General features: G+C 43.7%; 1 protein-coding gene across 11 annotated transcripts in view; it reads right to left on the bottom strand.

The window, feature by feature from the left end:
* RBFOX1 (RNA binding fox-1 homolog 1) overlaps positions 1–27,453 on the bottom strand; it is a 1,300,148-nt gene that overhangs the window by 66,055 nt on the left and 1,206,640 nt on the right. For all 11 annotated transcript variants that reach the window (XR_016282484.1, XM_089540301.1, XM_089540299.1 and 8 more), the window contains one exon: positions 18,670–18,750. Coding sequence is in view for 10 of the 11 variants with exons in the window: in XM_089540301.1 (XP_089396427.1) it covers positions 18,670–18,750 (81 nt within the window). In the remaining variant the exon portion in view is untranslated. The remainder of the gene's footprint in view (positions 1–18,669; positions 18,751–27,453) is intronic.

The raw sequence follows: 27,453 nt of genomic DNA, 5'->3' as shown, positions 1-27,453 counted from the left end.
TCTCTTTCAGTCACTAAAGATAGACAGATATGCAAAGGGGTCTTGCAGCACCTTGGAGACTAACTGAAAGAAAGCAGTTGACAGCATGAGCTTTTGTAGACTGAAGTCTTCTTCCTCAGATACATTTGGAATGGATGAGGAAGTAGACTTATTGCTCAGAGACTAGCACCCAATGAAGCAATGGATGCAAGCTCCAGGAAAAGAGATTCCACCTCAACATTAGGAGGAACTTCCTGACAGTAAGGGCTGTTTGACAGTGGAAGACACTCCTTCCTCGGAGTGGAGTGGAGTGGAGTGGAGTGAAGTCTCCTTCCTTAGAGGTCTTTAAACAGAGGCTGGATGGCCATCTGTCGAGGATGCTTTGATTTAGATTTCCTGCATGGCAGAATGCAGTTGGACTGGATGGCCCTTGCGGTCTCTTCCAACTCTATGATTCTATGATTCTAAGTCTAAGAAGCTCACGCTGCCAACTACTTTCATTCTGTATAGCTACAGGGGGAGGGAAGCAAAGTGTTACTTCCAGTAACAATTCTTCCCCCATGAAATTTCTCTCCAGTCCCCAAATTTCTAATATTGTGGGAACTTAAAATTTTGAGCCGGACATGACTGTGGTGCATTGCCCTAAAGTTTCACCTAGAGGAAATCCACCTAAACATGAGAAAGAACTTATTGACTATAAGAGCTACTCGATGGAGAAATAGATAGGCTTAGAGAGTGATGGACTCTCCTACTTTTGAGGTCTTTGAACAGAGGTTGGATGGATATCATTCAGGATCGTTTTAGTTATGTATTCTTGCATGGCAGGGATTAGAATAGATAGCCCAGTGGTCCCTTTAACAACCTCTATACTGGAAACCAAGATAGCGCAACGTATGTGACTCTGGTCAAGGTGCATGGTTTGCAACTCACTGTGCACTTGCAATGTCCAATGTGCAAAGGCAACACATAGAGACAATGCACCTTCAGATGCTACTCAGTGCACTTTAATGCAGAATGTCCCCACACATGTGACTCTTCTTTCACTGCTCTCACCTGGACATGACTGTTGTGCATTGTCCTAAAACAAAATCATTCTGTCTATGTCGTCTAGCTTACTCCTGCATATGTCACTAACAGGGTGCCAGCCGTTATACACCTTAGGGAAGATATAGATTTAGAAAATGCACAAACGAGAGCAAGAAAGTAAACAGGGGGCTCACGCACATGTTGTCTAAATGAATCTCGAGACCCTTGCGGAAAGAGGAGATTTTCAAGCCAGTATTTTAATCAAGCAAGCAAGGAAAACAAATATTACTGAGTCAACCTCAATGAAAGCAAGTGAATAGAGGTAATGATACATAGAAAGCTTAATTTAAAGCTAGAACAGGGACACATTGCCAAGCCAGCTCGGGCTGTTGGTTCAGTTTCCACATCCCATTTTCAAAGCCACATTAAGATGAAAAATAAAGACACACGTTCGCAATGTGCAGATGCAGCAGTCTGCATCTGCAAGTGTTTAATTCTTCCATCCTCCTTCTCTCTCTTTTGCTCTGCATGAACACACACATATATATCAACACACAAATGTAAAAGCTGTAAAGTTATGTCCCCTTTCCAAGATCCTATACACTTTTAGGATAACAGGAGGGGCCCTACACTGAATCCCATAGTTGTACAGTCGGGCCTCAGCACCAAGGTTTCTACATCCAGAGATTTAATCGTCCACAACTTGAAAATAGTCAACAACAACAAAAAATTCCAATGGATTTTGCAATTTTATATAACAGATACCATTTTATTTCCTTGCTGTTTATAATGAGACCCCAGTCATCTGTGGCTGGCATCTTCAGATACTGGTGAATACTGGTGAAACATACTGATGAAACATCAGGAATAAACTCTTCTAGAATATGGCCACATAGGCCAAAAAACCCACCAAAAAATTATGGATGCCGGCCATGAAAGCCTTCAACGTTTCATAAGAGACACTGTTTCCTAAGAGTTTAGCAAATGTTTACTTTTGAAAATGGTCATTTTGAAAAGGATGGAGGTGTACATGTCCCTCCATTGAAAACAACAGGGCTTGTCATTGTGGATGCTCAGATCTGCGGATGGCTAGCCCATGGATGGTGAGACCCCACTATATCGTATAATATAATATAATTGCTGCTGAATAAGAACAACACCAACAACTACAGCAGTCAATAGCAGCATATACTCTATCAGGACATCTCCAAAATATAAAAGAAACCCAGTTTGTCTTTGTCTAGCTTGATGTTATATGTTCAGACTGAGAGCTTCACCCCAGGTCCTTCTCAGCTCATTAGAGGTACTGATAACATCTATGGGACCTTCTGCCCACAACCCACATTTTCTTTCACTAACCTCCAGACTCTTCCAATTTAATGTGACAGATTAAAAAAAAATCTGGTGATATAATTGCAAAGAAAATTGAATCCAGTCCTTAATCCATAATGATTTATACCATGTCCCTTGAAATGACTGTAGTATAATCAACCTTAAAATTAATTCCATCAATGCATCTGGGTGATGAACCATTGAAAAAGGATGGGGGAATTGAGCTTTATGCACAGAACACTGCAATCAGCATTTCTTTAAAGAAGGCAGAATGATTTAACAGTGAGCGCATGAACTTAGGTTTACTTGCATTTTAAGGGGCAGTGCTTAAAGGAGATAGCGAAACAAACTGGAGGAGACTGGGCTTTGCAGCCAAGTACAAAATGGGACAACTCAAACCTGAACTACAGTCAAACACTGTTGTTGTTGTTGTTGTTGTTGCGTGCCTTATGGCAACCCAAAGGTGAACCTATCATGGGGTTTTCTTGGCAAGATTTGTTCAGAGGAGGTTTTCCATTGCCTTTTCCTGAGTTGAGAGTGTGTGTCTTGCCAAAGGTCACCCAGTAGGTTTTCATGGCTGAGCTGGGATTCAAAAGTGTCATTGTCCAATACTTGCTAAACTATGCTGGCTCTCACTACTTTATTCCAAATGATATCATCATCATCATCATCATCATCATCATCATCATCATCATCATCATCAATATTTGGCCTAGATCACCTACTTAATCAACTATACTAAATTTAAGAGACATGGCCATGTTTGTCTGGAATATCAGTGTTCAAAGGCATCTAGTTGTACCTTTGAGACTGAGTGAAAGAAGTTGTAGCATAAGCTTTCATAGCCTTGGTTGACTTCCTCAGATGCATTTGGAGGCATTCACTCCATGCATCTGAACAAATAGACTTTGGGCCCAAACAGAGAGGCCAAAATAAAGCTACTTTGGGTTACTTTGGAGATATGCTTTTTTAAATGACACATGCATCTTAAGAGGCCAGAAGGTGCACCAAAGCTGCACTCCAGTACTTAGGACTGGAGCACAGCTTTGGTGTGGCTTCTGGGCTCTTAGGACACATGCATCATTTAGGACACATAGCCAGGGCCGGCCCGTCCATATAGTCAACCTAAGCAGCTGCCTAGGGCGCCAAAATTTGGGGGCGGTACTGGCGCAGCACGGAGAGAGAGCGCGCCAATCCTGGGGCGCCACTCGCACTCCCGCTGGCCCTGCCCACTTTTGCTCTTTGCAAAGAGCAAAAAGGAGCCGGGCCAGCAGGAGGGTGAGTGCCACCCTGGGATTGGCTGGGCTGCGTGCACGCGCCCCAACCAGGCACCCTCCGCCCTCCCCTGGCCCTGCCCCCTTTTGCTCTGCAAAGAGAAAAAGGCGGCAGAGCCATCAGGAGGGAGAGTGGTGCCCGAAAGGTGCCACTTGCCCTCCCCTGGGTCTCCTGCCTTTTGCTCTCCACCGAGAGCAAGAAGCAGGAGACCCAGCAAGGGAGGGAAGGGTGCCCTGCGCCCTCTCCTGGGTCTCCTGGACTGCTTGGGAAAGCCTTCTCCGAGGTGGAGGAACATCTTCTGCCTCGAAGAAGGCTTCCTGCCGACCTGGGCTCCAAGAGGAGAGGCTGCTGCCGTGGCCTATCTTCTCAGACCCCAGCTGGGCTGCTTGGGAAAGCCTTCTCTGAGGTGGAGAACAAGAAGCAGGAGACCCAGCAAGGGAGGAAAGGGTGCCTGGCTGTGCGTGCACAAGCCAAGCATCCTTCACTCTGCTCTGGGTCTCCTGCTTCTTGCTGTCAGGGGGTGCCAAAATATTTCTCGCGTAGGGTGGCAAAATACCTAGAGCCGGCCCTGCACATAGCTCATAGAAATAGTACAGGCTCATAGCAATAGTTCCACAACCGTGCATATATAGGCTTTGTGAATACAAATCAGTTATGGATACATAACTCAAGGTTACAGATCCATAATTGCAATACTGAATCCTAGCCTTTATTTATATCTTGCAGTTTCTTAAAAAAAAAAAAGTAGAGCTCATGGCACCTTACCAGTTAAAATAGGTGCAATGGCTGGCATCCATTAATAGGAGATATCAAATTATCAAATTATTAAATGAAATACTGAATTATCAGGCGGGATAGCAGACAGTAAACCATTAACAACAACAGCTCCCCCACAAATTAATATGTTGAAGTGAGCATACACACCCCTCAGTTTCAGACCTTCCCCAGAGAAGGTGCACATTATAAACAGTAAATTAAAGTGTGGAAGTGCAGGAATAGTGGACAAAAGAGCAGGTGCAAAACCCAACAGGGAGCATATTCCTCATCAAAGCCATCAAAGACCACAGCCCTTTTAATGACCAGTTATTCTTTGCATTCCAGCTCTAATTTAGATTTTCATAAGAGCGCCATATGCTGAGAGGAAGGTGCGCCGTCCAAATGGGTGGATGGATCGTTCTGATTCTGCTGCTCTCTCCATGCACCAGTCTCACAGTGGCAAGCTTCTTTCACAGGTCTGTACCTTAGGAAGCGTACAGGACTTAAGCCTACATGAGCCAGGTGTCAAAAGTGTGTACAAAACTTCTTGAAAGCAGGCAGTCCTGTTACTTTCTGGTGAACTGGCCACAAACATGATTGTGAGCTGCGGACAGAACAATACACATAGAGGCAGTGGGCAGAAAAGTGGCACCGTATCGCTCAAGTTGTCCTAGATTTGCAAAGGCTCAGGCCTCCTGAATGGGGTCATGTTACCTGTTTAACATTATCTCTTGGAATCATAGGGAATTGACAGACGGGCAGCTCCATGCCACCCGTCTTTGCCCCACATCGTTGCTGCAGCAACCAAATGGCGCAGCAATGATGCGCTCCCTCTCGGGAGCAAAAAGAAGCTGCCGAAAGCAGCTTCTTGGAAAGGCCACATCATTATTGCACCTCTCCTGGCCAGAGACATTTGAGTGCATGGACACCTGTGTGTCATCGTTGCACACAGGCTCCGCTAGAAAGGCTGGGCTTGTATGGATGCCCAGCCCTATGGAGCTCTTGCATCGGCCCCATAGACTTATAGAGTTGGAAGATACTTTTTCCCTTTATGAAGCAAAGCACACACAGAACTAGCACAAAAGGACCGTCCGAAGAATGACAAAAATACAACAACAGCAGCAACAACAACAACTGCCTTAACTAACTGTACTACATTTTAATAGTGAAAGCAACACGGTGAAAGCAACACAGCACCGTTGTCGCATTTTACATTTCTTCTGCAACTTAGGTGTAAGTGCAAGAACCCATCTCAAAAATGTTCAAAATCTGTTTGAAAACAGGCTGATATTTCCTAGCCAGAATTCATCTATTGGAGAACAGAGAAATGCCAACCTGTAGCAAGGAAACAAGTTCAGGATTTCCATACCCAAATGCAAAAACTAAGCTGTGAAGTCGAAGGCTTTCATGGCCAGCATCCATAGTTTTTTGTGGGTTTTTCAGGCTCTGTGGCCACAAAGCCCAAAAGATCCACAAAATAACTAAGCTCTTGTTTGGTGAATTTCTGTATATTTTGAGACTGGCAAACATTTCCCTTTGTCTTACGATTTTTTTTTTTTTTGGGTCTGGTTTCCTTGATTTACAGCAACATGTATCTGTTCAGGATTACAGAAGCAATAGCTAATGTGCCATTGTCTTCAACTCCACATCGGTATCAAACTGTTGTTTAGTGTATTTGGAACCAAACAGTGTCTTGCAGGCCATTCTGATTTGAAATTCATTGTAAAGGGGGCTGTGTGTGTTGCGGGGGGAGATGTGCTCTCACACACACACACATATACACAATCTCTAATTAATGTACAAGTTTAATCACCACTCCCCACATGGAGCATAATTTTTCACTGTTCATTTGCTTGGTGTAATCTCCGAACTGACATAACAGAGAAGCAATAGCCTATAAATCTGTCCCCATTTGTTCCTTTAATATTCATATTGCATTGAACTACAGCTGCTTGTTGCTGCAGTCTATTACAACATGCAAAAGTGTCGATAAAATATTAAGAAAGACAAGATGTATTTGCTGTGTGGCGGCGTGTGCCACTTATTTATTTTCTACAAAGGGGCAATAAATGGCTCGCGGATTGTCCCTTTGCTTTGCTGCCGACCGAGTGATGATTAGTGATTAATTACCTCACCGCAAATTGACAGGGAAATTGACACAGCTCTGATTAATTAACTTTTTCTTTCCTTTTTTTTTTTTTAAAAGGGAGGGGTGATAGTTACTTAGAAAAATGCACCAAACTAATTGAATGGTGGCAAGAGTGATGGGAGCAGGGATTGAAAGTCAAAGCTATGGGACAGATGCCAGACCCATGGTTTCCACTCTGCAAACATTTGCAGAGGGAAAAGTTTATCCCAAGATAAAAATGCAGAGTATGGAAGCCCAGTGGTCTCTGTTCTTACCAGTCCCATCTGACTCACTATCCTTCCTCTATGTGTGGTTCAACAATAGATGAAATCTGCAGGGCATGGCATGGCAGGGGGTTGGACTGGATGGCCCTTGCGGTCTTTTCCAACTCTGTGATTCTATGATTCATCTCATGAGCACATGCGGCAGCCATTGGATCCACCATTTGGGGCTAATAAATCCACTCTTGGGTTTACTACTGCTCTGAACCGGGAATCTGCTGGTGCCAGATCTCTGAAGGATAAGGTCTACAACCAGTAGATGAGCTTCAAGAGGAGTGGCAGAAAAATCAATAATGGATCTATCATCCCCATGTTGGGGATTACATGGGTCAGCCTGGTGGACTATGAAACCCACAACAATAACTAATAAAACCACCAGTAGATCAGCTTCAAGAGGAATGGCAGAAAAATCAAAATGGTGGTGGTTCCTGACCCCCGTGTAAAAAAAACGCATATGCTCGAGCCCCATTGAAAATAATGGGGCTCATGCATGGTGGGTGTGCGGGTGTGTGGTGGCGTGGCAGTGCGGCAGTGCATGTGCACCACAGGGGCACGCCCCATTACTCTTAATGAGACATGCCACCCCTTGCGCCCTGTGCACTCCCGCGGGCTCCCTCGCGGCTTCCACGTATGACGCTGGTGCACTGTAAAACCCTGGTAGTTGAGCTTCAAGAGGAGTAGCAGAAAAATCATGATGGATTTGCCACCCCCATGGTGATCATTCAATGGGTCAACCTGGTGGACTGTGAAACCCACAACAACAATAAGTAATAGAGCCGCCAGTTTCAAGAAGAGTGGCAGAAAAATCAAGAATGGATCTCCCAATCCCATGGTGGTGAGTCCATGAGTCAAACTGGTCAACTGTGAAACCCATGACAACAATAACTAATAAACACATTTTTTTCTGTGTAGCCTTCCCTAATATGTCCATGATTGTATGCTATTTTTGGGGTGAGAACTTCACGATATAATTCAGGTCTGTGCAAATATGAAAACACAACTGTGTATCAGATTGTGTATTGAACTGGAAAGTGTGAATTAGGTAAGTCTGAAGTGAACCAACCTGTCCCCTATCTGTACTCACAAGTAAATCATTATGGAAATGAAGCCTCAGTTCCAATTTCCACAGTAACTCAGGAGGTGAGAATAAAACTTTAGGCAAGGAAAGTGGAAAGAGGAAAAAGTAGTCTTGTGTCTTTCTCTGCAACAACCATATGATTATCCCAATGTCTGCCTTGGCACTCAAAAACTGCAAATCTTGGCTACCAGCGAATTCTCAGAGCGAACATAATAAGGTCATTGACTATGAAAGTTGGAGAAAAATGCATTGGACTCATCCATATACTGACAGGCAAGAGAACAGAAAAACCAGTTCATCCCCTTCTGGCTCAACATGAATGTTAGGTAATCAAGTGTGAAATCGCCAGCATTTTTTAAGTAAGGAAATGACAAAAAGAGGAGGACAGGAACCATGTGAGATTGCCCATTGTGGCTTTGTTCAAAGGCAGAATAAATCTGTTCAAATTATAAAGAGCACATCTCTTTTCTGTTCAATTTTTTCCTCCTCCCATCTCTTAATGAACTGTTAATGCAGAAGAACACATTCCTGGATTATGATCTGCATAGCAAAGGATCTCAGTGAGGTAGTCATGGATTGTGTTAAATGACTTCCCAGAGAATCAGGTTATTGGTGCATCCACTAATCTACCAGGTCCCTTCCTAAGGTCCCCATGTCTGCATCTTTATATGCTTCTTTTCAATATGTGTGCATTTTTCACATGCACCTTTCTAATATGTACATATTGACCAAGGCCATGTATGGCAGAGCATAGCCACAGGTCCACCAGGAGCTTATAGACTGATCCATAGGTTGGGTTGTGCATCTGATAACTGGGAGTGTTTGAGAAAGAAAGAAAGAAAAATGAATAAAGAAAATAATGGAAACCTATACATGCTTGATCCAAAGCAAGTGCAAAAAATTCCAGTTTTGTTAGGGTATTGGATGAGGATTGGGAAGACCCAAGTTCAAATCATCACCTGGCCATGATGCTCAGCTGCATGATCAGCTCTATGAAAGCTTATGCTACAACTTCCTTCTCTCACTCAGTCTCAAAGATGCTGCAAGATCCCTTTGCATACTGATCCAGACTAACATGGCTATCATTTTTAATGGCTTATTAAGAGGTTTGTGTTGTCACTACTAGTTGTATTCTCTCAACCTAAGCCGCCTAGGATATGTGGGTGCTGTTATGACCAACGTGGTGAGATATGGTTGTACTAAATCCACCAATAACTATTCTCAGATGAATATCTAAAGGGCTGCACCATCCATCCATTTGACAAACGTCTTGTGCAGGGAAAATCTTTCTTTGGAAAAAACCCTCAACAACTAATGCAGTGTCGACTGATTTATTATTCTCAGATTTCTACGCCTAGCAATGTGATGGATAACTCCGACTGCCCTCCACCCGCTTACAATGCTGGGATTTAAAGTGCACCAAGACTATCTCTCCATCTACTTAAGAAGATGTTGCATTTAGAACATTTTCTGTCAGTGGCACCGAAGGTTTCTGGGGATTTTTTTCCCTTCCCTATCTTCCTTTGAAGCAACTGGCTTGCCACCTTTCAAAACAATCTCATCTCCACTGTGTTGTTTCCAGCCGGCGTGTACACGAAAATCCCAAGGCAACGTAGTTTATTGTTTTAATATCTCTCTGACACAAGGCAAAAGTATATCCCACAGTGGCTACTTATCTGTCATATGTATTTTTCGTGAAGGAAATATCATGACAACCATGCTGTTCGGAGGCTTTCCAGGAGGCTGTTAGTCGGGCGGTAGCTAGAGCTCACTTTCTAAAAGCAACAGCTCTGGCAAAAAAGGGGGGAAAGATAGCAGAGAAAAGAGGGGGGGAGCAGATTCTGTACATAAGCCCTCCTTATAAACTACTGAGCGACGTCTAGCATAGACCCAAGAGTCATCGCTAGGTTTATCGAAGCTTTTTTCAGTTCCATTATCATTCCCTTTCAGTTGCAGCAAACGCTGCAGCTGCCTTCTTTGGCTTAAAATTGCATTGGCAATTAAGCATTCTGCTATTGTGTAGTTTTCTCACAACCTTATGTGTGTCCACCTGAGGATGGAGGTCTACCATGGGGACAAGATTCCTCTATGTCCTATTGGTGAAGTCAATACACTGTGTGGGGAACTATGGCATCCCAATTGTGGAACGCTCTCCCCTCAAAGGCCTGAATGTTCACAACACTCATTTCATTTACCCCCGAAATGAAAACTGAAACATCAGGAATAAACCCTTCTAGCCCGAAAAACCCACAAAAACTATGGATGCCGGCCGTGAAAGCCTTTGACTTCACATTGAAAACTTGGATGCTTATCAAGGTTTTGGAGCCTCATTAATTCATCTCAAATACTGATTTTAAGACTTTTGAACCCTTTAGATTGAGGAAACACAACAGATAGATCATTGCCAGAAGTATAAGGAATAGAAGTATTTCATCTATTGCAACAGACGTTGTTAATGGGATTGGTAATTAATCAATAGTAGTTTGAGCATTGGATGATAACTCTGGAGACCAGGGTTCAGATCCCTGCTTGGCCATGGAAACTCCCTGCGTAATCCTGGGCAAGCCATACTCTCTCAGCCTCACAGGATGTTCACCTTAGGGTCACCATACGTCAGAAGTGACTTGAAGGCACACAACAATGACAAATTCCACTTTGATTGTCATGGTTCCTTCCTATGGATTCCTGGGCTTTGTAGGTTAGGGAGGGATGCTTAAAATTCTCAGTCAGATAGCTCTAGTGCCTCAAACTGGTAAATGCTGGTACTACAACCACACGGTTGTGAGTTCGATCCCAGGACTCCAAGGTTGACTCAGCCTTCCATCCTTTCGTAGGTCTGTAAAATGAATATCCAGCTTGTTGGGGGGCAGTTGGCTTACAGATTGCAAACCGCTGAGAGAGTTCACTATTAAGTGGTATAAAAACGTAAATGCTACTGATATTGCTAAACTATGAACCCTGGGAGGATGATGGTGATGGTGATGATGATGATGATGATGATGATGATGATGATGATGATATTTATTTATATCCCGCCCTTCTCCCAAGACTGGGACCCAGGGAGGCTTACAACATTAAAAACAACACAATTAAAAACATGGCATGCAGCCATGGGATGTAGCCATGGCAGTTAAAGGGGAATCGTAGTGCTATAAGGGTGTAGCATGAAAGGTCTCTTGGTCATGGCATTCGAAGTTCTTATGGCATCAGACCCTACTATATGAAAGAGTTTCTATTCCTATCTATGGCAGGGTACAGTCTGCCCAAAAAGGGTGGTCTGCCCATGCCTTGTTTTGCTGCGTGAGGAAGCTGCAGCAGACAAACCGCACGGCTTCCTTGCGCAGCAAAAAGTGAGTTCTTTTTGTGGTGCCATTGTGACGCCGCAGTGCGCCAGTGGTGCACTCGCAACATCACAATGGCGTTGCGACGTGAGGATGCTAAGCATCTGTTGCATCAAAATGGCAGCACCCATCTGTACAGGGCGCCGCCATTTTGACATACGGAATACGTGCTAGAGTTGCGGGGCGTCTGTAAGCGACGCCTCGAGGCAACCCTAGCATGTATTCCTTATCCTAAAAGGCCCATCTGTACTGGGCCTATGCCTACCCTAGGACTTTGGATCTGCTGGAAGGATTCTCCTCTTTGTCTACCAGGAGAAACAATCCATTTGGGGAGATATAGGAGAGAACTTTTGCTTCTGTGGCACACTCATTGTGAAATGTCCTTCCTTTGGAAGTCTGATTTCTTTCCAGTAGCAAGTCGAAATATATCAATTATTAAAATCATTGAGGTCTTGCTTACTGTTTCCAAGATGTGCATGCCCGTCATCTCCATTGTTCGATCCTTCCAAGCCTATGTATAATCGGTTCAATTATTTAAAATACAGTATATTTTTGTCTATTGCCATTGTTCTTTTTTGTTGGAACTTAAACTGTTTGAACTGCCAGGGTACATGATGGGATATAAATATTTAGATATTTTTTGCAATGAAATTACCCGTTCGGGACCTAAGAGTTTTCAGAGTCAGAAAGACATTATGGTTCTCATCACCCTGTGTTTCAATCTGTTTGTCTCAGTGCCGTATAACAATGAAAACCACAGCCCAATAACAGGGCACATTGAGTCGGTGTGTTTGGCCTGAACGGGTGGGTTGGCGATGGCGATAGCAGAGTGCCTATTGCTAATTAAAACAGCTGAAATAGAATAGCGTTTTAGGGACACAATGTGCTGGAAACTTTCTTCCTATTAATTGAACTCCGCGTAATGACATATCAGAATGAATAGCTAGTGATCTGGAAATTCGTTTAGGCCATTAGTTTAATTACAGAAACTGATGGAAGTTTTCTCAGACAATTATGCAAAGAACTAGAGCAGTATGGAATAGATTTAGGAGCATTTGTATCCCCTCGCTCTTCTTCCTCTTCTCCGCCATCCCTCCTTTTTTGTTTGTTTTTCTTCCCTTGCTGAATATAGATGACGCCACGGGAAACTAAAGCCAGATCAGGGCCTAAATCCTATTGTTAGTCCCAGTTGGAATAGATCCATCAAGTCATTGTTGATCATACATTGCTGATCATGTTGAGCCAGCGGTCTGGTGCTGCAGCAAAGAAGGCAAATTCTACTTTAGACTTTATTAATAGAACTACATTTTCCAACTCAAGGGAAATGATAATCCCACTATATTCTGTGCTGGTCAGGCCTCATCTGGAAAGATGGGTTCCATCCTGGGCATCTCAATTTAGGCAAATTGGAGCAAGTTCAAGGAAGGGAAACAAGGATGATAAGATGTATAGAGCACAGGACGTATGAGGAAAGGTTGAAGGAGCTGGGCAAGTTTGGCATGGTGAAGAAAAGATGGAAAGTAGACATGATCACACTTTTTAAATACTTTAAGGGCTGCCACAAAGTGGACGGTGCAGGCTTGTTTTCTGTTGTCTCAGAGGGTTGAACTAGGTCTAATGGTTTGAAGTCACAGGAGATACATGTTGACTGACCTTTAGAAGCTGTTTCTTGGGCATGAAAGTGGATGGCAATAAAATCAATTGCCCAGAGAGGTGGTGACATCTCCTACTTGGATGTCTTGGAAAAGAGGCTTGACAACTACCTGATGTGGATGCTCTAGCTGGAAATCCTGCACTGAGCAGGTTGTTGTTTTCCAGTTTTCTATGATTCTATGACTCTATGAGTCTAAGTGTTTGATCCATTCAACAATTGATTTAGTGTGTTTGTTCTCTTTAGGTCTAAGCAATAGCATTCTGCCCTAGATGGACAATTCACTCCCAAGGAATGATAACCACAGGCAAAGCAACACATGGTCTTTCTAGCGAAATAACAGTGGTAATGCAGAAGCTCTTGCCACGTTGCACTATAGTATGTGATCATTGTCTTCCCTAAACTAGACAATCCAAGCCCTACATAAGTCTATAGCTATCAAGACCTAAGAGTTGAACAAAGGCTTGTGTACAGACCAGGAGGCTTAGAAACCAGTGGTACGAGAAGAGGACTTAACAGGACCATGAATGGTTGGAAACCCAGTGGCACCTAAGCCTAGTAGGCTTGATCCTTTGGAGGCTAGACACTCCTGATTCTGAGACCTCCATGCATGAGAACAAGCAGCATCGGTCATCTCTATGCCACCAATGTATTCAGAAGGAGGTCCAGGAGAGATGAGGACATGCCAGCCTCTGAGCCCAAGGTTCACCCCTTTGAGCCTTCTCATTATTTCTGAATAGGGGGAGACCTGGAAAAGTAGTCTTTGATGGAAATGGGTTGACATTTGAAGGACCATAGCTCCCTATAAGAGAGTCCACGTGGTGGAGTGGTTTGAACATTGGACTATGACTCTGAAGACCAGGGTTCAGATCCTCGCACGGCCATGGAAACCCACCTTGGGCAAGTCATACTCTCTCAGCTTCAGGGGAAGGCAATGGCAAACCCCCTCTCAACAAATCTTGCCAAGGAAACCCCATGAGAAGGTCACCTTGGGGTTGACTTGAAGACACACAACAACAGCAATCTCCCTTGTCTGTGTCCCACTGTCCTCTGTGGCTCCTTTCATGGAAAGAAAGGTAGCTTTGAACTGTTTCTAAAGCTTCTTGGCGGCTCTGAATTGCTTCCAAAGGGTGGCTAGGATGGTTCCTTCCTTGGTTTCCTCCCAGTAGCAAGTGAAGACTTTTCTGTTCCATCAGAATTTCTGTTATGAATTGACTATGAGGAGCATTCAATTGTACACAGTTTTGTAATGTAATTCATTATAGTGGTTTTAAGCCTATAGATCAGGAGTCGGCAACCTCTGCCCCTTGGGACGGATGCGGCCCGCGGAGGCCTTTTGGCCGGCCCCTGCCTGCCCCTGCCGCCGCCGCCGCTTGCGGCTTTTCCCTGGTCCCGGGCACCGCCATTTTTTTCAAAATGGCAGCGAGGTCGCGTGAGACTTCGCCACCATTTTGAAAAAAAAATGGCAGCGCCTAGAGGTGAAGTCTCGCGTGACCACAAGAAAGGTCACACGAGACTTCGCTGAGGCCCGCTGCGGCCACTGGAGTCTTTGAACAGGGCTCCGGCGGCGGCAGCGGGCCTCCCAGAGGCTCATTGCCATTGCTGGGGTCCTCCAGGAGGGCTCCGGTGGCATCAGCGGGCCTCCCAGAGGCCCGTTGCCTTCACTGGGGTCCTCCAGGAGGGCTCCGGCGGCGACAACAGGCCTATGGAAGGCCCATTGCTGTCACCAGGGCCCTCCAAGAAGGCTCTGGCGGTGGCAGTGGCCCTCTGGGAGGCCCGTTGCCTTCACTGGGGCCCTCGAGGAGGGTTCCTGCGGCGGCAGTGGGCCTCTGGCATCAGGGGCCGGCAAAGAGGCAGAGGCCTCCAGCGCTGGCGGCCCCTGCCGGCTTTTTTGCTGGCCTTTGACGGGGCCTGGGGCCCCATTAGGGGCCGGCAAAGAGGAGGAGGCCTGCCCCCCGGGTGTGGAAGCTCCGCCCCAGGTGTGGAAGCTCCACCTCGGCACGCAGCCCCGCCCCCATAGGGTGGAAGCTCCGCCCCCCAGCTTCAGCCCCCTAGTTGTCTGAGGGACAGCAACCCGGCTCCCGGCTCAAAAAGGTTGCCTACCCCTGCTGTAGATCATTTAGGGTGTGGGTGTGTGTATGTAATAATCTATATGCCACTGTGAGCCCTGTTACTAGTGAACAGGTTAGATAGAAATGCATAAAATCATCATCATCATACCTCCACCACCATCGTTGCCATTTTCTCAGCCAAGAAGTATAGAAAGCCATATTTGAACGCTGGACTTTTTGCAGTAAGATCCTTAGTTGGATCTCTCCCAGGTGCTGCAATGTCTGGGTAAACCTCTGGGTTCCTGTTACTGTCCCGAAGATGACAATTATCCTTAACAGATCTGGGCTGTATGGCAGATGTGGAAGTCTCATTAAACTTAACATCTGGAATGCTTGGGGCTTTTGTACCTCCATAGAGCCCCCTGGGAATGACATCTGCTATGAGCCACCGTCCTATGAACTACCATTTGAAATAAACCACAATGTTTTGGGCGTGCTTCTCTCTCATGTGGTCCAGAACAAGTTTTACCAGAATCTTATTACTGCTAATATATCTGTTAGCCTATAAAAAAGGTATATTTTGCATACATCTCATATTATATATTTAGATATTATTCATGGGGAGTTTGTTCTTTATTTGAGAGTTATCCTGCTTTGTGTTTGTGGTTACCCACTTTTTGGCTGCTGTGATTTCTTAGAATTTGTTCCTATATGTAGCTTTGAATATATGCTACATATTAAAAGAATACATGGTTGCTGAAGGGCTTTTAGTTATAGTAAACTGTATCTGGTTGCATTTAAACTATATTGAGTTCTCCAAGGCACCCTTTTTAGTTATAGTCAAATCTTGATGTATGGTCTACTTGGTAGCATTATGAGATGTCATCATTCCCAGGATTATGATACAGGAGAATGTTGATTAATCAATCAATTGATTAATCAATAGATATAATGCAAGGTAATAAATTATTATTAGTAATAGTAATATAAATTTATTTGGTCTTTGACCAGTATAAAACAAAATCACAGCTAGCAACATAACTGTTAAGGGTTAAAATATAAACTTATGATCAACTATACTTAAAAATATCCAAACAAAACATCTACACAGTAATAGGATGTCCATTTGTCAGTTGAGGGCGCAATTTACAAACAATATAACAAAATTTAGCCACCTTATGGGATACTGTAGAATCACAATTATCCAATAGGAGGCGTAAATAAAAAGAATCAGTATTACCTGGAAATTTATTATTAATATAAAAATGGGGTTTAAAAATAAGCACTCCTGGCAAGTTTGTTCTAGAACCCCAGAAGGATACAATTAATTATTAAAGTGATTTAACAAACAGGCCTATCATCTGTAACATATCTGTTGCATCAGTGTACATGCGTAGCACCATCACATCAGTTAAGCATCAGTTGCTCAAAATGTACTCTGAGGAGCTGATGAAGGTGGAAACTGAGATGTTGTGATAATACATACATACATACATATCTGAGAAGGCCTCACACACTTCTGACAGATGAGGTGTGACTTACCTGACCACAGAAACATTTTGCCAGAGGCCTCCTCTTGTGAAATGGTCTCTGCAGACCATCTAACCATGCACCTAACCAGCAGCAGTCCTTTTCATTTCCCCCTGTTGCTAGTTTTACTCTGTTCTGTCTTTGCCACACTTTTGCTGGTCTTATTGTTTTGTTTTTGGATTTGACAGGACAATCTGTTGTCACGTCTACTGCAAATTATCCTAAGAACCCATCTCTGCAGTGGCCAAGCAAGCAATCCAAAAAGCAACGACACAAACAAGCATCTCTTTCTAAATTAAAATGTCCAAAGCAATTCCAATGCTTAGGAAACCACACTCGGTTTTCCTAGCAGTTTCCAGCCAAGGAGTATTCGGATCCCCCCTCCTTGTGCGGAGTTGCAGGAGAGAGGCATGTTTGACGGCTGCACATGAAGAGAGGCCAGGTTAATCTAGTGTTGTGGCGCTGTGCACCAGGGCAAAGAGTGCATGGAGGCAGAGCAAGAGGTATTATAAGCTTTAGCCACCTCTCACCTCTTCCTTTTGCTGAATTGCAAACAACCCATTCGCACAGTTTATGCTTGCTGGTCACTTCAGAACCAGGTAGGAAATTTCCCCCTTTTCTTTTTGCTTACCCTACACTGTTGAATGGGGAACTGGAGTTTTGTCTTGGGGTGGTGACTCAGGGGTCATCCGCACTGGCCAAATAAAATGGCTTCTAACATTTTTGAAGCCTGGCTGTTTAGACGGCACACAAGGTGAAACCGGCTGGAAATGGATATAAAGCCACACTCCAGAGCTAAGAGCTGGGGGGGGGGGGGGGGAGAAGCTGAGATACTCTGACTCTAGGTGGAAAGGCAGCATATAAAATGCACCAGCATATAAAAAGCCCAGCACCAGTGTGGGATTGCAGCAAAGCAAGAAATGTGAAAGTGCGACCAACAGGGCTGGTTGCCAATAACGCAATGGATGTAATTACAACATACACAAACCAGACAGTTCAGTAAAGGGGCATGGGGTAAAGAGGGTGAAGAGGGTATGTATGAGGGACCTCCACGATTGTGCTTTGCCAGTGTATCACTTGCACACCGATGCACCTTACAGGTTGTGCGTCGCACATGCGAATGTGTGACCAAAGGGGCGGCCATGCAAATGGATGGCAGCTGGTTGGGAAGAGGGAGTTAAATGGAAGGCATAGGTGGTGCATTTGTGTGATGGTGCACAAACATGGTGGGGAGGTAACAAAAAATAGTAATTTCCACCTGCATGGTGAGGACAGCCCATGAATGTTTGGCCAACCTTGGGAGCAGATCTGATTTCAGAAAACCTAAGATTGAGCTGCTTTTGCATGCAACTCTGCTCTGGCCTTTAAATAATACATCATTTGGTAGGGACTGAGGTGAGAAAGTAGGTGTCTGGTGAACACCTGTGGCATTCCTTTGGTGAAGGTTAGGTCTTTGGAACTGCTGTAGAAGTCATGAGACCTGGGTGGTGCAAGGAAGCTACAGGTCATGACATCTGGGGGTTTGATCCTCAGGTTGGTCTTCTATTGGTTGGCCAGCAAGGAGACAGAAAGACAAAACGTTCATGGCCACATAGTTACAAAGAACTCTGATAGGACCTCCACTATGTTCTTCATGATGTTAAAAGTTATTTTGGTGTTCACAGCCTAGGCATTCCCTGCATTTTCCTGGAGCCCTGAAGTAGCATATAGCAGTTCCCATAACAATGATTAAAAATAGCAGTCCAGAGCAAGAATGCAATAAACAGCCAAAAGAGCACAGCAGAAAAAAGAAAGCCAGGGGGGAAACATCAGTGAACATCTGAAAATGTTAGAAATCTTGAACACACACACACACACACACACACACACACACACACACACAAAGTCTTCATTGGATTTGGAAAGAAAACAGAGTTGGCATCAGGCGCTGGTGTATAAATCCTGATTAGATGCATCTTTGAATTGTTGGTTGCATGAACTAGCTATCATTGGATGAACCAGCGAGCATTTTGAGCACACTTGGAGTGCATCTAAAAAGTAGAAATAATGTAGTCTGACACCACTTTAACTGCCATGGTGCCATACTACAGAATCTTGGGACACAACCTAAGCATTTAAGTAACATCTCTCATAGAATCACATTAAGCTGAACAAGAAAAAGGTGATGTGATTGACATTTCACAGGCAAAAAAAGAATTAAAATAAATCAAAATCAGAAAGAGAGCTGTAACACTGGCTTACTTGTGGATGTGTATACTAGTGAACTGGGGGCACTGTATACGGGAGATCCTTCCTGGTTTGCTTGGCACAGCAACACCCTGCCTATGAAAGAAAGAAAGAGAGACAGAGGAAAAGAGGATGTTCTGAGATTGGTAATATGCAAATGGAACCTGTTATTATATATACTGAGAATATATTCAGGAATATATGCATCTCCCAGCATGATAAAGCCATGACATTATGGGAAATGCAGTGGTCTTAGGGCTGCAGGTAACCAAAAGTTAATCTTTTTTAGAACAGTTCTGGGGGTGCATTTAGTAAGGTTAGTGTTTGTGTGAGGGTGGGTACAGGCATACTGAGTCCACCTCTCCATAATGAAACCTTTTTGATTTCAGATTTCATATTGATTTCATATTTCATATACGAAAAGGAGGGTCGACATGGTTAAGTGCAAAGAGGATGCTTCCCCTTAATGATCATCACTATTATTAAACTTTCTTTATATAGCGCTGTAGATTTATACAGTGCTGTACATATAATTAAAAATGGATAAAACTTAACTTTCTCTTCCTGTATAGGATGACAAAGATGTTTATCACACTATACTCTTAAAGTGCTACTATTCCACTTTGACTCCTCTAGCTGCCTCCTGTTGCATTGTGGGATTGGCAGTTTTAAGGAGGGGTATTTAGAATTCTCAGGCAGAGAACTTCTCTGCCTGAGAATTCTAAATACTCCTCCTTAAAACTGCCAATCCCAGAATGCAACAGGAGGCAGCTAGAGGAGTCAAAGTGGAATAGTAGCACTTTAAGAGTATAGTGTGATAAACATCAAAGTAATGGACTTTGATACATTTTGTGAAGGCAAAGGCTTTCATGGTCAGCATCCATAGTTTCTCTGAAGATGCCAGCCACAGATGCTGGTGAAACATCAGGAATAAACCCTTCTAGAACATGGCCACAGAGCCCGAAAAAACCACAAAAAACTTGTATACATTTAATTACTATATATAAATGGAGGAGGTTTCAGCCAAACTGGATTGTGTCAGAAAGTGAGGAAACAACTCCACTTTCAAGGAGCTATCCAAGGTTCTGAACCCAATTGTAGCCTCTTGAATACAGTTGGCCTCCACATTTGCAGCTTTGACTTTTGTAGACTTGATTATTTGCAGATTTGATTAAAATGTTCTTTCTAGGAATCTCTAGATCCTCCGGTGCGACTCTGCCAGAAGTTGACCATAGAGCTGTACTGGAGGACCTAGCGATTACTTCTCTAGACATTTGCTGGTCCTCCAGCATGATCCTATGGTCAACTTGTGGCAGATGTTGACCACAGAGTTACACTGGAGGACCTAGAAATTCCCAGAGGGGTGTTCCCGCAGCTAAAATAAAATGGTGATTTTTGATTTGTAGTTTTTTCACTTTCATAGGGATCCTGTTATTATTATTAACCTTTATTTATGAAGCGCTGTAAATTTACACAGCGCTGTACATACAATCTTTTTAGTTAGACGGTTCCCTGCCCTTGGGCTTACAATCTAAAAAGACATGACACAGAAGGAGAAGGGAGAGGTGGAGGGAAAGGGTAAGAGGTCCAGCAGTTCCTCTCTACCTCCAAGGCCTGGACCAAGGCAGATGGACTGGAGGGAGGGCTTGGCTTCATAATGGATGGTTAATCATTTTCCAGGGAAAATACATACTCTCAAGTAGGATAATGCATATACAGTACATAGCAATACAGGAAATGGTTTGATAAACAGGCACCAAAAGAACATCAAATAGTAAGCGACAATTATGCAATGCCTGGGAAGGCTTCTCTGAACAGGATGGTTTTCAACTCAGTTTTGAAGCTGGTTAAAGAAGTGATGGCTCTTGCTTGTGGGGGAAGAAGGTTCCAGGAGTGAGGGGCAGCAAGTGAAAAGGGGCGAATCCGGGATGGGGCAGAGGAAATCCTGGGCTGAGACAGTAGACCTTGACTACCAGAACAGAGGGCCCTAGTGGGAAGGTGAGGAGAAAGAAGGTCTGATAAGTAAGGAGGGGCCAGTACATGGAGGGCTTTAAATGTCGACAGCAGGAGCTTATACTGAATGTGGAAAGGGAGGGGGAGCCAGTGAAGGGATGCCAACACAGGAGAAATGTGGTCAGAGCGGTGGGCGGATGTGATAATGCGTGCAGCTGAATGCTGGACAGAAATTAAAGGACGGAGGTGAGAAAGAGGAAGCCCAGCCAGGAGGACGTTACAGTAATCCAGTCGTGAGACCACTAGGGCATGGACCAGGATCTTGGCAGTAGAGGCGGAGAGATATGGTCAGATTTTAGCAATATTGTACAAAAAGAATCTACAAGCCTTGGCTGTGGTCTGGATCTGAGGGATACATGACAGAGAAGAGTCAAAGATAAAACCAAGACTGTGGGCTTGCTGGACTGGTTGAATAGAAATGTTGTCCATAGAGACAGAAAAGGAGAGTTGAAGGGTGGGCTTAGGAGGAAAGACAAGAAGCTCTGTCTTGGACATGTTGAGCTTCAAACGCCGATGGCGCATCCACTGCGAGACAGCTGTGAGGCAAGACGAAACTTGCTGTTCAAGCCTTGGAGAAAGGTCAGGGGTGGAAAGATACAACTGGGTGTCATCGGCATACAGATGGTAGGAAAAACCAAAAGAGCTAGTGAGTTTTCCTAAGGACAGTGTGTAGAGAGAAAACAGAAGGGGGCCCAGAACAGAGCCCTGAGGCCGAGATTTAGGGAAGAGAGAGATGAATCCAGGGTCAGATCAAGTTGGTTAGAGTCAACAGATTGAAGATCACAAAAATGGTGTTGAACAGTATGACGAGGAGGAGGAGTATAAGTAAGAGCAAAGGAGATTAAATGTCAGCCATGATTCAAAGTCTGAGAGGAACTGGGTGGCAGTGAAATTCCTTTAACATTCACATTAAAACTATGGCACTATACAGACTGCACAAAAAGGGCGGTCTGCCGGTGTCTTGCTTTGCTGCGCGAGGGAGCCGCAGCGGACAAACCACATGGCTCCCTCATGCAGCAAAAAGGACCCACAAAAAGTGGGTCCTTCTTGCGGCGCCATAAAGATGTTGCAGTGTGCCAATGGTGCACTCGTGATGTCCTTATGACACCGGGACGTGCAGACACTAAGTGTCCATTGCATCAAAATGGCGGTGCCTGTGTAGACAGGGTGCCACCATTTTGCCACCTCCAGTATGTACTAGGCTAACCCTAATACGTACTAGGGTTAGAGAGTGTCTGAATGGTGTGCGCTCCCTAACCCTCCTGCCGCCGCTGCCACGCTACATTTTGCCGGTCTGTATCTTGCCTAAGAGTTCATCCACTGCCCCAGTGATGTAAAACCTACCAGCAATCATTTTTGATACTCTCTAAAATGTCTTGTCTCCTACAAAGCTATTCAGCATAAGGATCATCCAGTTCTGACCATCTCCTTGGATTATTTTGGCATTATTTTCCTTTTAATCTTAGAGTTCTCAAACCGTTTAGTACAAGAAAAGAAAGGGGGGGGGGAATAATAATTGTAGATCTTCGTCTTTCCTTCCATCTTAAAAAGTACCTTGTCACACCCACACAAAATGCATTCCTTTGACCACTTCGGTTTTAACAAACATAAACCTCTGTTAAGGTTAACTCCTCCAGTGCTAATATCTCCCACGTAGAGCTTAAAAACTTTCTAGTAAAAAAGCAGTCGGTTATAATTCTGCGGCTGTCTTTCTTGCAGCAAAATCAACTCCTCAAAATATAATGCTCCTTAGCTATTGCTACCAATCAAAAACAGCTGTTTTTCAACTCTTGAAAACAGAGGAAAATATTCTTACAGCAGAGGATAGTTGTTGTTTTTCCCTGACAGTGCTTCAAAGTGCGAAATGGCTCTTAGTTATATTTTCTTGCTGAGGACGCACACGTCTTTGCAAATACGCTTTACCTCCCTAGTGAGTAATTATACCTATTAAACCTAACAATAAATGTTAACTAAAAACTTATCAACAAGCATCCTGTTCAACGTTTACAACATCATGCATTAGGCTTACAATGTCATAACTTTTAGGATTCACATTTACGGTTGTTAAAGACACGTTTATGGTTGTTAAAGACCTACCACGTAAGTCAAGCAATGAAAGGGTTTCTTGGAAATCAGGACATTGGAAAATGATGCCTATAGCATTCAACTGGCCATGGGGCATGTTGAGGGAACCAGTTATGAGTCTCTCCGGTTGGCAGTTTCAATGCTCCCTGTGTCTTGGAGAGCATTGCAGATCTCATTCCCCAATGCCCCCATCAAGAGCACCTTCGAAACCCTTTGGTTGGGGCACCTCCTGGTTTAACAAGTAGGTTTGGGATAGTGTTGACATCCATACACTTTCAGGTCCAGTATATCTCACCATGGAGAGAACCCTCACTGTCTGCAGCCTTTAAAGCTGAGAAACCAGTCAGGAAGGAGAGGTGGATCTCCTCACACATGGCCAGTACAGTGTTTGAGGACATGGAGGTGCAAACCAAGACCGACAAGGAGCTAAATGCTCATGATCTGGATAGTGCAAAGGATGAGCAACTAGTGAGCCTTTGGGGACCTTTTCTGCCCTTCTTTGTGCTTTTATGGGGCTCCTATCTCATCTGTGTCCCAGAATCCTTGAACACTGGAAAATATTCCCAAAATATTCCAAAAATGAAGACTTGTGATACAATTTGATCTATCTATCTATCTATCTATCTATCTATCTATCTATCTATCATTAAGATTTTCAACTCCCTCCCTTTATTGAGGGTTTTCAGGAAGGCTCATAATGGATATCTCAGTGACATCTCACTTTTAGTATCCACAGAATTGGTACTGGTGTGTGTTTCTGTGTGTGCCTGTGTATTAAACTGAAGGTTAACCTGGATCCTAGAAGGATGCAATTAACACACACACACACACACACACACTTCCCTCAGGGGAAGGCAATGGCAAACCTCCTCTGAACAAATCTTGCCAAGGAAACCCCACGATAGGTTCGCCTTAGGGTCATCGTAAGCCAGAAATGACTTGAATGCACACAACCACCACCACCACCACAACAACAACCAAACTGAACCTAATGAATGAACAAAATGTTTCAGCGCTTCTGCCTTCTTCAGTAGCTGAGAACAACTGAGCTGCATCCAAGGTGGCAATTTAGACCCCTCGATTGCCAACATTTTTTAAAAAGTTAATTATGGTGTTAACTGTTAACCTCTAGGTCATTGGTTCTCAACCTTCCTAATGCTGCGACCCTTTAATACAGTTCCTCATGTTGTGGTGACCTCCAACTATCGAGGAGCGGTGTCTTGGTTCCTAAGAAGATCGGAAATACAGTGTGCCCGTGTTATAAGCGGGCGTGCTATACGCGGCTTTGATCATATGTGCAAAGCCATGCGGGAATACGCGGGGCGGTGCATATGCGTCACCGCATCGCCACAGGCATGAGCCCCATTCACTTGAATGGGGCTTGATCATGAGTGGTATTTGGCTTACGCGGGAGGGGGGGTCCAGAATGGATCCCCTGCGTAAGGCAAGAGCACACTGTATGTGTTTTCCGATGGTTTTAGGCAACCTCTGTGAAAGGGTCATTCGACCTCCAAAGCGGTCGTGACCCACAGGTTGGGAACCGCTGCTCTAGGTTGGGATCATGGTCTTAAGACTGAAGATCTGGAAATTCTCCCTTACATCTCAAGTGCTTGAAAAAGATGGCACCTCAATTCCTATCACAAACAGATTGGAGAGGCTGAGATCTTCCAAGCTAAAATGTCAAGCCACTGGTTGCTCAAGCATCCTATATTCCCCCCTTGTTTCTCTATATATTGCATATATATATATTCTAGAATGCTTTTAGCAAAATGGATTAAGTTGCTTTCTAAATACAGACCCGTTTACTCGATATTGTTTAATATTACTTATGTTAATTATACATAGATGTTTGTTTCAAAATGTTAAAAAAAAGAAAAGCTGTGCCCATTGTTTTAAAGAATGCAATGTTAAAATATTACCATAAAATGGTAAAAAAAAACAAAATCCCAGCGAGATTAACAACCCCAATGACAGTTAATGCATTTCTAAAACTTCTGAAGGGCTGTTACAACCCATTATGGCTGAAATATTGGTGTATGAAAAATTAATAAAGCCAGAAGAAAATGGAATTCAGCATCTGTACCAGCTATTTACATAGAAAGAATCACCCAGAATTAATTATGCCCTATGTTACATTCTAATGAGTTTTTCATTAAAATGTACACTATTATGGAAACTAAACAAGGATTATTCAAAGAAAAATGCCAACAGCTGTTATTTTATTTTTTTAGAGATTAAAATTAGTTAATTGGTTATACATTTAAATCTCACGCAGGGTTAATCGAATGCTATTTATCATGCTGCTCGACTGTGTGTTTTGTAAAGGAAACAGTATATACATTACCATAGAGTTGGATTTCTCTTCCCGGGACATGAATATAGTCAACTCATCCTGGATAGCTTTTGATTCATGCGCAGCCCACTACAAATGTGTAATGAGCCCTTGCATGGTGACACAAGCCACTGTGAGCCTTCATTTCTCTACCAGCTTGCTTTCTCCAGGCCTTGAACCCCATACATGATCTGGTGAGATAAGTCTAGACCTCAGTCTTAAATCGTCTTACATGACCAGTATCATCATTTTAGACAACCATGGCTGCCATCCATATGATCCCATATGTTAGACTTACACCTGTGTAACTGTTTCCTATTCACATTTATGATCATGGTACCAGTGTCACAATCATAAATGCCCCTGAGACCAACCTACAAAGCCTTCCAGATGAACTAAACAACAGAGTTCTCTGATGTGAAGTCGAAGGCTTTCATGGCTGGCATCCATCATTTTTTGTGGTTTTTTCGGGCCATGTGTCCATGTTCTAGAAGAGTTTATTCCTGACATTTCACCTGCATCTGTGGCTGGCATCTTCAGAGAAGGTTCTCTGGCTCTCGAATGCAGGGCATGTGCAGGATGTTGTGTCAAGCCCCTTCCTACCAGTTGCAAGTGATGGCATAAGGAGCGTGGATCCTGTCACAAGTCTTCATCACACTTTCATTTGTTGGTGAGAAAGAGATGGTCACATCATCCTTTAGAACTTCACCCATCAGTGTCATAGATCTCTATCACTCAATGCAGCTATATGGCTTTTAAGGTGGGTTTGATAAGGAGTTGGATAAAGTTCTGGGTAAGTGGTGGGATAAGAAGTTGGATGACATGTTGGATAAGAGGCTGGATAAGAGGTTGGCTGAGGAGCATTTGATGTAGGATCACAGGCAATATCTTATTTCAGTTGGAAAGTTACCAGTTGGGAAGTAACTACTCATGTTAGGCCTTTGTGCTTTCTGCTTTGAATTGAACCACCCATTGGTTGAACAGCCTACCAAACATTACCCATTTTTTCCTTCTGTATTTCAAATATCAGGTTGCTTCAGCTAAGCTTGTCCCCATGGAACACTTGTAAAATTGGTGTTGAGGTATAATCTGCTAAGGGATTTTGGGATGCCACACAACTGTACATTGTACATGCACTAATCATCGGACCAGCAATTCCTCTATAGCCTCAAGAGCATCTCTCTGGGGGAAGAGGAGAAACAATAAGGATGGCTATGCTGCCAAGATATGGAGAACTTGGATGGGTCAAAGCTGAAGTGAAAGGCCTTAACTTTCCTTGTTAAGCATATATTTTGTTTGGTGCATGAAAACATATCTTTCTGGTGATGTGCTGCTTCCTCAAATTGGTGCCCATTGAACCACAGTTGGACAGCCTGTATCCATGCTTAGCTCCCAGAGAAAAGGTTGGATTAAGTCCTTTTGGCCTGAGGGTCTTGCAGCTGCCAATAAACACACACATGCACTAGCTCCATGATCCGTGATGATAAATGTCAATGAGATATCTCTCTCTTTAGATCTCTCTTCATCCAAGCAACCATACCAAAGGGTTGGGGGCACTTACTGTTCGTTTTCCAGTTATGGAGCAAGTCTTCCTCTTTTTATGCTTCCTTCTACCTATGTTGCTGTTGTGTGCCCTTAAGTCATTTCCAAATTATGTGACCCTAAAGGTTTCTTGGAGAGATTTGTTTGAGGTGGTTTGCCTTTGCCTTCCTCTGAGGCTGAGAGAGTATGACTTGCCCATGGTCAGTCAGTGGATTTCCATGGCTGAACAGTGTTCAAACCACTACTCCATGTTTATGAAGCGCCATTGTCTTTTCAAATGAATCCCATTTTCTCATGGTCATGCCATAGTATCAGTTTCCTCGTCTTGATTTAGAGTCAGAAAGAATATTGTAAAACATTTGAACAAATGTCAAAAAATATATATATTTGAGTTTCAAGAAGCCATGATAAGAAGAATCCTGGACTGATTTATAGCTTCATGGTTCGGGACCTATTCCGGACAAAAATCACGCATGGTAGTTTTCTGCAGAAAATAGCATTTGCCGTGCAGGAAACAGCATTTTCTGTATGGAAAAAATAATACTTAAATACAAAAATATTAATTCCTCTGCATAAAATGCTATTTTCTGCACAGGAGATGCTGCAATTATGTTGCTTTCTAGGAAGAGTTCCGACTTGATTTGCTCTTGGACCCATTTATTTGTCTCTTTGGCACTCCATGGTAAACACAGAACTTCACAACTTTAGCACCTATAAGATGTTTGATATTTAATGCCACACACAGCCGCTTCTGGAGCTCTGTTCCTATGGGACTATTGAAATCTATTGTCACCTTTACACTTCCTCATATTTCCCCCCTTGTCTTT

The sequence above is a fragment of the Sceloporus occidentalis genome, unplaced genomic scaffold (genome assembly GCF_023333645.1).
Source record: "Sceloporus occidentalis isolate IW3139 unplaced genomic scaffold, rSceOcc1.0.p SCAF_10, whole genome shotgun sequence".
Taxonomy (NCBI): domain Eukaryota; kingdom Metazoa; phylum Chordata; class Lepidosauria; order Squamata; family Phrynosomatidae; genus Sceloporus; species Sceloporus occidentalis.
Note: the sequence above shows the minus strand (reverse complement) of the source record. Positions and strands in the feature narration are given on the sequence as shown.